This window comes from Lasioglossum baleicum, chromosome 5, assembly GCF_051020765.1.
Source record: "Lasioglossum baleicum chromosome 5, iyLasBale1, whole genome shotgun sequence".
Taxonomy (NCBI): Eukaryota; Metazoa; Arthropoda; class Insecta; order Hymenoptera; family Halictidae; genus Lasioglossum; species Lasioglossum baleicum.
This window is the reverse complement of record NC_134933.1, coordinates 3,975,422-3,988,384: the sequence shown is the minus strand read 5'-3', so window position 1 is coordinate 3,988,384 and position 12,963 is coordinate 3,975,422. Positions and strand designations below refer to the sequence as shown.

Here is a 12,963-nt window from a genome sequence, read left to right as displayed (position 1 = left end):
CTTCGCAATTGTATCTAATTCTTGTTCCGAGGAATCGGAAAGGTGGTCAATGTTCAATAGTGAACAAATGCGTTTTTTTACTTCCAACTTCTTCTTTGAAAACGTTTGGCATGAAAGAAAGGCGTCCAATAAGTCATGATTTTTAATCACAATTGCACTACTCATTATGACTGTATAAATTACACACTGTTTAATTGATAATTGTCAGGAGATTCGGGATAATAAATACAACGTATTATTATGACACTATAATTGTATGTAATAAAAGAAAGGTTATGATACATCAAGACAAAAGACATTAGACACGCATCACACGTGCGTATCATTACAACATATCGGTACGCGCCGATACAATAGAGTCCGTGTATGACACTCATTTTCTTACAATAATAACTGACACTGACTTTGTACCTCTGACTGGCACTAGATAACTATCTGCTTCTGTGTTTTCTGCTCTTATACAGGTAAAAAGTGTCGCCCCTTCAGTGTACCCAAAATGCATTTTCGTTGGAGAAGGATGAACGGGGATTTTCCCAATTTTATTCCAGACCTTGTCTATATGTTAGGAATATACTTGTGAAAAAGAAAGAAAGGCAGAGGACCAAAAATTAATCCTTAGAAGGCTAAGGTTCGCCTTCCTATACCTGCTATCAGAATTCGTAAATACCCTCATTTTATTGCGGGAAAATTTACACACTTTAACTCCCTAGGAGAAAATGTGAAACGTGTTTTTAAAATATATAAAAAGTAGATTAACTTTTTTAATAACTTTTTTTAATGACTTTTTTTATAAACAACTAGCGACGAGTAAAACATTTACAGCATTATTCGGAGTGATGACCTGGACAACATATTAAAAAATCAGCGAGATCGGAGGGTGTTACCTTCTTGTTAATAGTTGTCAATGATTGTTAGGACATTAATTTTTGTTTATTTAATCGTATCTGTAATGTATGTAATATCAAAATTCTTTTATTTATTCAATAACCGTAGTCGAATCTCATATTTCTACAAGTGGATATGTGCGTATTCGGCTGCTGACCAGTTCTTGCTACATATTTTGTTAAATAACTCTGTTTTTCGCAAGATTTCGCAATTAAGACTTACATGATATCAAAATATACTATCTTACCAATACAACACAAAAAAATCGCCGACACGTTTTGACACCTTTTTTTTTATCCTCTACTAAAGATTAAGGGAACCAATAAAATTTAATGGTTTCATTTCAGGTTAATTATTAAATAGCGCATAAGTATTACAAAATTTTTGAAGATAAATTATAATTAGCCAACCCTTACCCATCATTTTCTAAAAATATTATTTCTTACAAATGTCTTTTGTTTATAATACAACGTAAACAAGTTACGCTATGAACTGATGTACTATTTCATCTTCCAAATTTTCGTTTACAGATTCGCTTGTAATTACTTTCCTACTGGATTTTTTGAATTTTTTTTTCAAAAAATGATTTATTTGGACATTTTGACATAGTATGAACATGGTTTTCAATCGATATGAACCAGTGACTTTTCCGATTTTTGTCAATGGCTCGTGACACTGTGCGGCGCGACGTGGCATGTGATATCGTACGAGCAACAAACGTGAATTTACGTTAACAGAAGCAATAGCTGGCTTCGTACAAGATCCGTAGATCGTACCGAGCTACCTGGTGGGCTCAGTCGTACAATCTAAGAATCAGAGTGAAGATTGCAAAGAATGATTCGATATCGCCCAGGTAGCACCCGGACGTCCGATGGACGCCCAATTGACGTCCGTATCGGACCTCTAGTACGTCCGAGGGAAGTCCGGGAATGTCCGTATTGTCCGAGATATGTCCGAAATTCTTCCAAGGAATGTCCGACAGAGTTTCCAGTTAGGATGTGGGACGTACGTAGGACGTCCCGTTCGGACCTATCTGGGACATATCTGGGACTTACGTAAGAATCATTTGGAACATACGGACGTTATTCGGACGTCCCTGGTACGTATCTGGGATCAATCTGGGACATAAGGACGTTATTTGGACGTTAACAGGACATTTACAGGACGCTTGCAGGATAGGGTTTCTGCATATTAAAAAACTACTAAACAATATTCATTAATTGTATCAGATTATAAAGTGAAACAAAATTTCACATTTATTATTCATAATAATGATTATAAGGACATGGATTAGGTACATATAGGAAATACAATACAATCGCATATACGTATACCACACAAACATATATTTATTTAAATAAATAAAAGTTTTATAACTATAAATATTTATATATATATATGACTAACTATAATATAAGAATTATAAATAATTATAATATAATATTTATATAACACACACTAAACATAAATTTATATAAAATTTATATAAAATACGTAATTAAAAATAAAATTTAAAAAAATATAACTACTATAAATATACAGTTTTATAACTATAAATATACAGGGTGGGTCGCGCCAAATTTTGCCATCTAGATTTACGTCATTATTATTACACATAGCAAATAATGTTTCAGATGAAGTTGAATGGTTTTGAGAGGGGCACATTCTGATAGTATATTTTTTTGTAGGTGAACATGTAAAGGACATATGAAGGTCATTAATGTTCTTTTAAATGGAATCATATATTTTTTATTGCATCAGCTGGTGCTCCTTCATATTCTTTACAAAAAAGGATTAATCTATTTGTGTAAAAAAATCATTAGTTTAGGAGATATTTTAATTCTAATTTGTTAGGAAATCTCGACTTTCTGGTCAATATTATGGATTCTATGTGATAATGTATGTGTGTAGTCGAGATTTCCTAACAAATTAGAATTAAAATATCTCCTAAACTAATGACTTTTTTACACAAATAGATTAATCCTTTTTTGTAAAGAATATGAAGGAGCACCAGCTGATGCAATAAAAAATATATGATTCCATTTAAAAGAACATTAATGACCTTCATGTGTCCTTTACATGTTCACCTACAAAAAAATATACTATCAGAATGTGTGTGCCCCTCTCAAAACCATTCAACTTCATCTGAAACATTGTTTGCTATGCGTAATAATAATGACGTAAATCTAGATGGCAAAATGTGGCGACGCACCCTGTATGCCATATTATTAAAAAACTTGTGCAACAACTTTGCATCTTTCGGCAGCCCTCTTGAGCCACTTCTGGATGCACATTTCAGTATCGCTTGAGGTACATGCTATATTTGATATTTTTGCTGCATCTAAAAATTAGAATTTCAATTCAATAATATATTAAACTCTCTCTCTCTCTCTCTGTATACAACTAAATGTCAAAAATAAAACAATCTACGGGAATGATTACCAATTATTACTGAGGCTAATTTTGTAGCCTCAAATCTTTTTTTGCCCTTTTTCCCCAGCCAGCTGAACTCCATGGCCAATTTGTTCGTAATAAGGGTTCCCAAGGTCCGCTTAACGAAACTGGCGCAATTGGTCCCGCCAATATTCGCTAACTCGCATGCCTGCAAATTGATAATTTATTTACAATTGAGTAAGAAGTTTTCATTACAAGCTGCTATGGTGAAAGTTCTATTTACTTACCACATTTCTTGCGTTCTCTCCGTCTCGCAAAAATGCATTTAATGTGTTAAACTCCTCTTGGGAGTTGACAGGGCAGTCTATTTTTTCAAAAATAGACGTGCTTTGTTGCACTGATGATGATGATGATGATGTTTGATTCCCTTGCATCATCTTCTCCATGTTTTCCACGCGAGTGAAAACATCAGTCAGCAGACATCGTAACAGATGCTGCTGCTCAATTAAAGTTTTCTGCTGCTCAATTAAAGTTTTCAAAAGTTGCTGAGTTTGCCCGTCTCCTGAAAATTTAGATTTTTAGGTACGTGTTTACGCTAATACGTTCTTCCATATTTAAATTCGATTAGATACTCTGAAACAAGTTAATATTCGGACGCTCTAAAAAATACGATAACTTTTTAAATATTGTACTATACGTTTTGAACGTTGAATCTTTAAATTTTCAATATAGGCCCACACAAAAGAGTTGTAAAATGCAACATTTAGTATTTTTTCTACAATTCCGATCAATGCAATTTTTGAAAAAATTTTACTCTAGCTTCCCAAAACAGTTCAAATTGCATGGTCCAATAATAAAAAAGTTATCGTCTTTTTTAGAGCGTCCTAACATTAATCCGAGTCACTATAGTTTTATTGACTTACCAATAATTGTTGAATTTGTAGCAACCTGGGCGGATTCTACTTGGTCCACTGTTCTGCTACATGTACCTGAAAACAATAATCATGGATTATACACAGATATAATAATTATTTATGCAAAGAAATTAAGCAATTTGCATAAAACAGCATGAAATATTTTATTTACGTACTTAGCTCGTAACGTCGGTTGATCGCCGAAGGCGGAGGCAACACCTCATCAGATTCGGTATGGTCGACTGTCCTGCTGCACGTACCTGAAAACAATAATAATGGTTTATACGCCGATATAATAATTATTTATATGGAAAGAAATTAAGTAATTTGCATAAAGCAGCATAAAATCTTTTATTTACGTACCTAACTCGTTTCGTCTTTTGAGCGCCGGAGGCGGAGGCAATACCGATTCCGATTCTTCATCGGTGTCGCTTACAATTTCTAAAATTTTTCTCTTTCTGAGTTCACTTTGTTCAACTTCTGACTGTAAGTCAGAAGTTTCCTCAGCCACTTTCGCCTTGGCCCTTGCCGTTGCATAATTATCTGAAAGCATTTTCAAATTATATATATGTAATTATTTTAATTTCATCATATCATAAAATCTTTAACTCACCAAAAGTGCCATTCTTAAAATGTTTAACCGCGTGTGTTGGCCAGCATTTGTTTACTGTCTCGCACGCTTTCATGGCCTTCATCAATCGGACATGGGGAAACGAGGGCCAATGGCAATAATCTTCTATCAGCCACGAAGTGGGCACTGCCTCTACCGTACCATCTTGCAGGAATTCTACAATCGTCCACGATTTCATACTTCCTTAGGTCCTGTAAAATTTATATCTAATTAATGCATAAGAAATATTTTCACAGTTTATGCCGCGGGGTCTTCGTTCATCATTGTATGCCGCAGGGTTCATCACACACACTTTAAATCAGACTAACCCTTTTAGGAATAGACCAAACGACTTCAATTTCTTTGTAAGGCTAGAAGGATTTGTAGTAAGTAACAGTTCGAGTTGTCAGGACAACATATTTATTTGCATATGAATTTACAATAATTGAATTATAGAAGAAAAGAATATATATATATCGAATGTTTTAATGAGATATCGCCTACAGTCCTTCGTGGCTTGTATCTCTCTCACTCTCACACACACACGAGCAGTCCTTCGCCGTGACAACAATGATACGTTCAGTTCAAATCCTCAACTCTATCTTCGCTCTTCTCGACTACACCTGTCTTGTATATAAACATCGTTCACGATTCGCGTCTTCCGCATTAGCCTACAGGGGGCAGCGGCCACCAGTCGCGAATAACACACCGAATTACTAATAATTACATAGTTCGCGCCTACAGATTTGTTTAGTAGATGACGTCTGTTAAATATGTTAACAAACCTTAGTAGAAATTGATTTTCACAACTTTTTCAACTGGGCCAATAACGAAAATTTAAAATATGTGTTTTGTAAACTTGTATAAATTATATAAATTCTAAAACTTTCATTGAGATTGGTTAATTGCTTCACGCATTATAAACGATCAAAAGTGATAAAGATTACAATTTTTCATGATTTCCGGCTTATACGTGCCATTTTTACTACTTTTGATCGTTTATAATTCAGAATTATACCCGACTAGAATTTTAGTTAGGCAGGCCGTTAGGCCCGCATTAGGCTAGCCTAATATCGCGTTAGGCCCTGATGGGGCAGCCCCATTGGGCAGACATGCGGAATGTAACGCAGTGCGTCGTCACAGCCTAATTGGGAAAGGCCTATGCGGGCCGCATTAGGAATCCCGCGTTAGGGTCGCATTAGGAATCCCGCGTTAGGGCCACATTAGGTTTTCCCAAAGACTATCCAATGCGGCACGCCGCATTAGGCCCACGTTAGGTTTATCTAATGATTATCCAATGAGGCAAACCGCAGTAGGCGCGCATTAGGATATATTTGTTAGGCCCTAATGGGGCAGCCCCATTGGGCAGGCATGCGAAATGTAACGCAGTGCGTCGTGACTGCCTAATTGGGAAAGCCGAATGAGGCCCGCATTAGGAACCCGCGTATAGGGTCACATTAGGCTTTCCTAATGATTATCCAATGCGGCAAACCGCATTAGGCAACATTAGGATAGTCTTATTAGACCCTCATTAGGAGACATAAAGGGAAATTAAGAAATTAAGTTAAATGTAATTATATTTGAAATCATAATAAAGTAAATAAAATGATTGAACAAGAAATGATGAATGAACAACAAATGCTTAGCCTACTATATATACGCGCTTAATCTACAATATAATGTTTAACATACTACGCACTTCATTTACAATATATGCTTAACTTATTAATTATGATGCCCTTAATCTACAATATACTTAACCTACTACGCGCTTAACCTGCTACAATATATATATATATATATATATATATATATATATATACATATATATGCTTATGATACTATTGCTTAATTGTACGACATATACAGTGAGTGTGAAATTCGTACGCCCTTTAAAATAGAATAACTTTTTTATAATTGTATCAAACGACCTGATTTTTTATAATCAATTAGAAGCATTGGTTTACGAAATGATGTGCAAAAAATATTTTCTAACAATTAAAATCTACAAGGTTAATGCAAAAAAATAGAATTTTTCAAAACTTTTTTAAATGGGACCTTCATGAAAATTTAATATATATTTCGTAGATTAGATATATTTCGTAGTGGTTATACGCATGCTGAAAATTTCATCGAAATCGATTAACATAAACACGAACTACAAGCGGTTCAAAATGGTCAAAATCGTAGTTTTACACGACTTTTGAGCTTCTGCTAAAAATCCACAAGTTCTTACATATATCTTTCGATGCGTGTCCTTTTCTTAGCGTCAACCGATTTTGATGAAATTTTCAGCATGTGTATAATTAACATGTAGATCTACAAAACATATAAATATTTTAAATTTTCATTAAGAGCCCAAATAAAAAAGTTTCAAAAGATGTCTTTTTTATTTTCGCTTGTAACCTTGTAAATTATAATTTTGGAAAAATTTTTTCATATCATATGTAATAAACCAAAGCTTCTAATTGATTATAAAAAATCTGGTCGTTTTTGGTACAGTTACAAAAAAGTTATATTCCGTTTTAAACGGCGTACGAATACTTTTCACACTCACTGTATAAATGAATTATAATTATATATTATCATCCAGATTTACATCGCAAAGTTGATCGATCTCAGATAATAATTTTCTATTTTTATTCTCGTTTGTGTTCGTAATATTTTTTTTCTGCCGTTTCATTCGTCCTTCTTCCCAATCTCTACAGTGGTGTAATACTGTCCCTATTACTTTTATAATGTCGCAATCCTTTAACGGATTTTCGTCACTTGACAAAGCTGACACCATCGCAGCTGGAAAAAATTAATTTTAATAGATTATTTCGTAATTCATCAATTAGTAATACAAATCTTATAAACGGAAAATGGAGAAATACGTTTAACAACATTATAAAGATTTGTATCTTTAAATACAAATAGCTTCCCCTCGACATGCTTTACTGCATTGCATCTGAGAGCAACTTCTCGAGATAAGCAGTATCTCAGTATTTCGCTCATATTTCTGACGATTGTTGTTCGTTTGTTTATAATGCTAATAAATTTGTGTGCCTGTACAAAATTTCGCGATAGAATTAATTCTTGTTTTATATACATATAATAAATAAATACGAAAAATAGAACAGTATAAAATCTTACCAATTTTTTACGGACATCTATCTCCTTTCCGATTTTTTCATCAAATATTTTGAACTCCTCTACCGTCTGACACGGAAGTTTCCAAATTTCATTAAAATCGGAAATAACATCGCAACTGTTGTTAGTGCTCTTATGATCGATTGATCTTTCTAACAGCTCGTTCAGGGTTGCTTTTATGTCGACCATCATACTTGTCAGTTGGCTTAATTTAACTGATAGGGGTTTGCAATTTTGTTCTATTGTTTCGTTGATGTAATCTGTAATAAATTAAAATTTTATGGTTGTGGAAATGCCTATAAAGCATTATTGAATGAACGAAACATTTATATTGTTTTAAATAATTTCGTTATCTATTAATTTAGCATATATTTACTTTTCAATGAATTGATGTCGTCTTGACATAAATTCGACGGTGGAGTGGATGTAGATTCAACTGTGTTTGATTTTAATATTTGCGGCGGTGAATCGCGTTTAGTAAAGTCTAAGCTGCTGTCGGAACTTTCTGAAACGGTGACTCTTCTGTTTAATTTCTTCGGTTGCTTCCTTCTTTTTTTCGTTATGATCTCGACGTCTTCAACAATATCAGAATTCATTTCAGAATCCGTCTCATCTAAAACTTTTAATGTAGCTTTTTATTATTTCACGATTTAAATGATGGCGTTGATTGATAAATTGTAATCATTGAATAGCAGAACGAAACAATGGCATTTTCAATTAAGAAAAGGTACAATTTCTACAAAAAACTGCACAAAATTAATGATGAAAAATTAAAGTATCTTACCTTTTTCGTTATCTGCAACTTTTTCCACATATTTTCGCTTGAGGCCTTTCCTAGTCGTCGCAGCCATCCTTGCAAACACGTGCAATCACTGGTATAAACTTATTCTCGATCTCGTCCGACACGTTTTGCTTCTTCAGAGCGTTTGAAAGAATTATCCAATGCAGTCACACTTTACACTGTGTATACGAAGGCAGAAGCTTCTCGAAGGTAGCTTATAGGCGGCCGCGCGGGACAGCGACGCGAGACGAGCAAAAAGAAAATGAATCGCGATTTTCGCGATCGCGGATAGCAACGAAAAAAAAATGAATATCGGGTTCACAGATGGACTCGGCCTATATATGCTATTCCGAGGGAGAGGACGTGGTTTAGAACCACGGCCGTTCTTGGTTAGCTCTAGCACCCCGGCAGGAGAGTACGGCGATAATACCTGGTCGCCTCTCGAACGAGAGAGGACAGGTCAACTCGTGGCCGCCTGCCGAGAGGACGGGAGAGTAATAATTAAATAATTGATTAGTAATAATCATTGGACTGCAATCCGATCTTATCAACCGATTTTAATTGGTTTAGCCGACTAGAGCGACCAACTAAAATGCATTACCACGCAATCGGTCGATTGCATGTATACATTTCACACATGCAGTAGAGGCATTACCAAAATTTTTTCTCCAGCAATACCACTTAAATCAAACGGAACCATTTTGCTTTTGATGTCGGTAATTTTACACATTATAGTATCCGTATTTCTACCACTGCAATTCCATATTTGGAGATGACGTGAATCACAGGGATAGGAATAAAGCGCCTTTCTCTTTCTCAATATTTTTCCTGTAATTTCGATACAATTCACGCCATCGTTTGGGGATATCCACATACTCTTTAATTGTATGATTTCATTGCTGTTCAATAAAACTGTGTTGTTAGGAAATTTAGTCGTTAGTAGTGCCTCTTTATATTGAACTCGTTTAATAAGTATTTTCTCTAATTCTTTTGATTTCACTTGTCTAGTAATTTTGATTGTAGCTGGAATAACGGCTTTTTCGTTCCAAATATGGGATATTTCATTCAGTCGACGGCATAATTGCGAGAGAGGCTTATTTCCATTTCGAAGAAGTCGTTTCATTTTTCCTAGAGCGTTTTCGAATGGAAAACTAGAAATATTGGCCAGTGATGAATTCATATTTTTAACATCATCTGCGAGATGGATCAGATTATGTACATTTCCAATCATAAATTCCTTTCCATATATAAATTGTGCTTTGGTCACAAATTTTTTTAAACATAATCCAGCATATTTACATTTATCCACGGCTAATTCTGTAGACGATAATATTCTGCAACCAGTATGTAGGAGCAATAAATGTCTGTATACGTCAGTTGTTAAAATTTTCTTGAAGATAACAGGAGCTGCATATAACAATAAAAATCGGTATTCGGTGGCTTTGAATTTATGATACTCTGTTAGCGATCTAGTCGTTCGTTGAAATTCAGCAGGCACTTTTATCCTTTGTAGTAAATCTGACAATTGTACCTTAGCACGATCACTCAGCTTCAACCCTTTCACATTTCCATCTATCCAGTAATGTAATAGTTTTTTCATAATACCCAAATATAGCAAGTGCATGGAGTCCAGCAAAAAGTGATTGATCATATCAATTTTCGGATTTATGCGAAGTAAAGGAGATATTCCTAAATGATGTCCCGTATTGCTTTGATTTCTAAATGACAAATCACTTCTTTATTCACAATTTATTCTAAATAATGGGTAAATGGTCCGGTTTTTGTATCTTTTGCCACGTATCATACATCTCTCGCAGGCAAAGTATCCTCCGTGACCTTTATTACATTTTAGAAATGAACGTGCAGGTCTGTCACATATAAAAGCTTTGATAGATATAGTAAATCTTCTACTATCTATAGCAATACCATTACGTTGTAGATCATTAATTTCATTTATAAATTTCTCCAAATATCGTTCAATATTAGTTGGTTTTCCATCTCCACAATAAATGGCAACAGGAAAAGGTCGGTAAATATCAGGATCATGAAAAATTTTACATAGTATTGGCCAAAACTGTTTTTTGCTGGATTTAAATAATGGTAAACCATCAACGTTGAACATCAACGGTATTTCACTACTTTTGTGAATCTCTGGATTTACACATTTTTCAAGAACTTTACTTATCCCGAAGTACACAAATTCATCATTGGTGCCATTAAAGCTTTCGATGGTATAATTATTGCATGCTGTAGCTAGAAATGTTTTTGCCGTTTTTGGTAAAGTAGGATAAGAATGTTTCCTTAATATGTCCATCAATATTTCCAGTCGAGTATGTGGTATTGGTGGATCCATGAGAGCCCATTGACGTATATCTCGTATGTCATTAAAGCCACTTTCTTGACAGTTCTCCGCACCCTCTTCGTCTGTTGTCTCATTGCTTGAATTCTGATAATTTATAACAGGTTCTGTATGATTTCCACAGCTGTTATGTCCTGTATCCTCGCTTGTTTCGTCTCCCTCCGATGACACAATATCATCATTAATTGTGTGTGGTATATTTCGATTAACTCCCGAAATTTCTACAACATGTGACACCAAATTTTTTCTGTTATAAACATTTGTATAAAAGAACATCGGTCCGTACATAATAAATGTAAATATTATAATAGTAATAATAATAATAATAACTTTACCTGAATTTACACTTACATTCTTGATTCACTATTTTTCGACATCACTATCGTATCTGCTTCCGAATTTATAAATTCTGTGCACAATTTACGCCGCTTGCGAAGTCGTTGAACTCTGAGACGTGTGAGTTCACGAATTTTAGAATTTCGCATATTATCCGACATCGTGGCGGAAAATAATTTATGTTAATCACTGTTCACTGTTCCGTATACACTCGTGAGATTTTTTGGGAAAGAAAAGAAACGACTCGGAAACAAAAACGATTCAAAGAAAAAAAATTACGAGCGCACGTCTAAGTTAGGCGTGTGCTCATTTGGCCCACGTATGGCACCTGTTAGGAATGGCTAATTAGGCGCGAACTCGATCATCCGCATTTGGACCACATATGGCACCTGTTAGGAATGCCTAACTTAGGCGTACACTACTCTTTCCGCATTAGGCCCACCTATGGCACCTGTTAGGAATGCCTAATTAGGCGTGCATTCGATCATCCCCATTTGGACCACGTATGGCACCTGTTAGGAATGCCTAACTTAGGCGTACACCATTCTTTCCGCATTAGGCCCACATTCGTCTTTAGGCATGCCTAACTGAATTTCTAGTCGGGTAATACCCTTACAGAGAAATTGAAGTCGTTTTATCCCATCATAAAAAAGTTATTCTAAGTTAAAGTGTGTGTGACCAATTATGTGCGTAACTAATTAAAATAATTTAACGGAATGGCGTAAGCAAAAACACTAACGGTAACAAATAATAACAATGAAAATACTTACTTGTCTAAATATGAAGTATATAATAACGATGATATATATCACAAGATCACAGGAGATTTCTGAAGCACGTTCTCGAAGCTCTAGCACAAGACTGCACGCAGCAACGCAACGGCGCACAGTGGTCCGGATCGAGAAATTCAGTGACATTTTGTTATAACTTTTGAACCATTAGAGATATTGCAATGAAATTTCCACTAAAAATATTTAAAAAATAGTCATTTTTAACTATAGATAATTAAATATTTTTTTTAATTGTTAAACAATATTTATTAATTAATTTTCATTGATACTTTTTTCTTAAAACAAAATTGTTTACATATATTATAAGTTTACAAACTATTTTTTCTAATAATTTATAATTAAAATTTTTTAATGGTCCGTATCGAGAAATTCAGTGACACTTTGTCATAGCTTTTGAGTCGTAAAAGTTATTGCGATGAAATTTTCACTGAAAAATATGAAAAAATAATCATTTTTTAATGATAAATAATTTAATATGTTTAATTATTTTTAATAACATTTTACTTACTTTATTGGCTGATTGACTTAAATCTATGTAAGTATCAATTCTGCAGCTTCTTGATCTAGCGGCTTGTTCTTTTTACTTTGCGAGTTTACTCGTATTGTCGATATATACGGATCGGAACTTATGAGCAATCTGTGAAGTAAATCCTCGTTTGTGTTGATCCTGGAATTTTTTCTCGTGTTCCTGCTTCTGAATTTTTTGAAATCTTTGTGTTTCGTTTCTTGTGCCTCCTCAGAAAGCTGTCCAATCGGAAGTA

The 12,963-nt window shown here is 34.5% G+C and overlaps 3 protein-coding genes across 4 annotated transcripts in view; 1 reads left to right on the top strand and 2 right to left on the bottom strand.

Moving 5' to 3' along the window:
- The window catches only part of LOC143209177 (nuclear RNA export factor 1-like), a 165,244-nt gene that overhangs the window by 19,757 nt on the left and 132,524 nt on the right, over positions 1 to 12,963 (top strand). The window lies entirely within an intron of this gene.
- On the bottom strand, positions 6,641 to 9,169 carry LOC143209178 (uncharacterized). Of its 2 annotated transcripts, XM_076424522.1 has the most exons (5): positions 8,720 to 9,162; positions 8,312 to 8,554; positions 7,939 to 8,195; positions 7,680 to 7,851; positions 6,641 to 7,596 (listed from the first exon to the last, which is right to left on the bottom strand). In XM_076424522.1, exons 1-5 carry the CDS (start codon positions 8,784 to 8,786, stop codon positions 7,379 to 7,381), a joined length of 957 nt encoding a protein of 318 aa, XP_076280637.1. In that variant the 5' UTR covers positions 8,787 to 9,162; the 3' UTR covers positions 6,641 to 7,378. The 2 variants fall into 2 exon arrangements, with proteins under 2 accessions (XP_076280637.1, XP_076280636.1); XM_076424521.1 differs by having other exon boundaries at positions 7,680 to 8,195; positions 8,720 to 9,169.
- LOC143209033 (uncharacterized) lies at positions 9,893 to 11,572 on the bottom strand. Its single transcript, XM_076424166.1, has 4 exons — positions 11,427 to 11,572; positions 10,523 to 11,322; positions 10,089 to 10,438; positions 9,893 to 9,910 (listed from the first exon to the last, which is right to left on the bottom strand). The coding sequence occupies exons 1-4, from the start codon at positions 11,570 to 11,572 to the stop codon at positions 9,893 to 9,895; spliced, it is 1,314 nt and encodes a 437-aa protein (XP_076280281.1).

What these genes read in the sequence shown, in the direction of transcription:
- LOC143209033 (XM_076424166.1), bottom strand. Translation starts at nt 11,572, where the DNA reads ATGTCGGATAATATGCGAAATTCTAAAATTCGTGAACTCACACGTCTC. An exon ending in AAAAATAGTGAATCAAGAAT is followed by an intron (nt 11,323 to 11,426) that starts GTAAGTGTAAAT and finishes TGTTTATAACAG; the next exon opens with AAAAAATTTGGTGTCACATG. An exon ending in ATACTTTGCCTGCGAGAGAT is followed by an intron (nt 10,439 to 10,522) that starts GTATGATACGTG and finishes GTGATTTGTCAT; the next exon opens with TTAGAAATCAAAGCAATACG.
- LOC143209178 (XM_076424521.1), bottom strand. Translation starts at nt 8,786, where the DNA reads ATGGCTGCGACGACTAGGAAAGGCCTCAAGCGAAAATATGTGGAAAAA. An exon ending in CGACATCAATTCATTGAAAA is followed by an intron (nt 8,196 to 8,311) that starts GTAAATATATGC and finishes AATTTATTACAG; the next exon opens with ATTACATCAACGAAACAATA. An exon ending in TCTTTATAATGTTGTTAAAC is followed by an intron (nt 7,597 to 7,679) that starts GTATTTCTCCAT and finishes AATTTTTTCCAG; the next exon opens with CTGCGATGGTGTCAGCTTTG.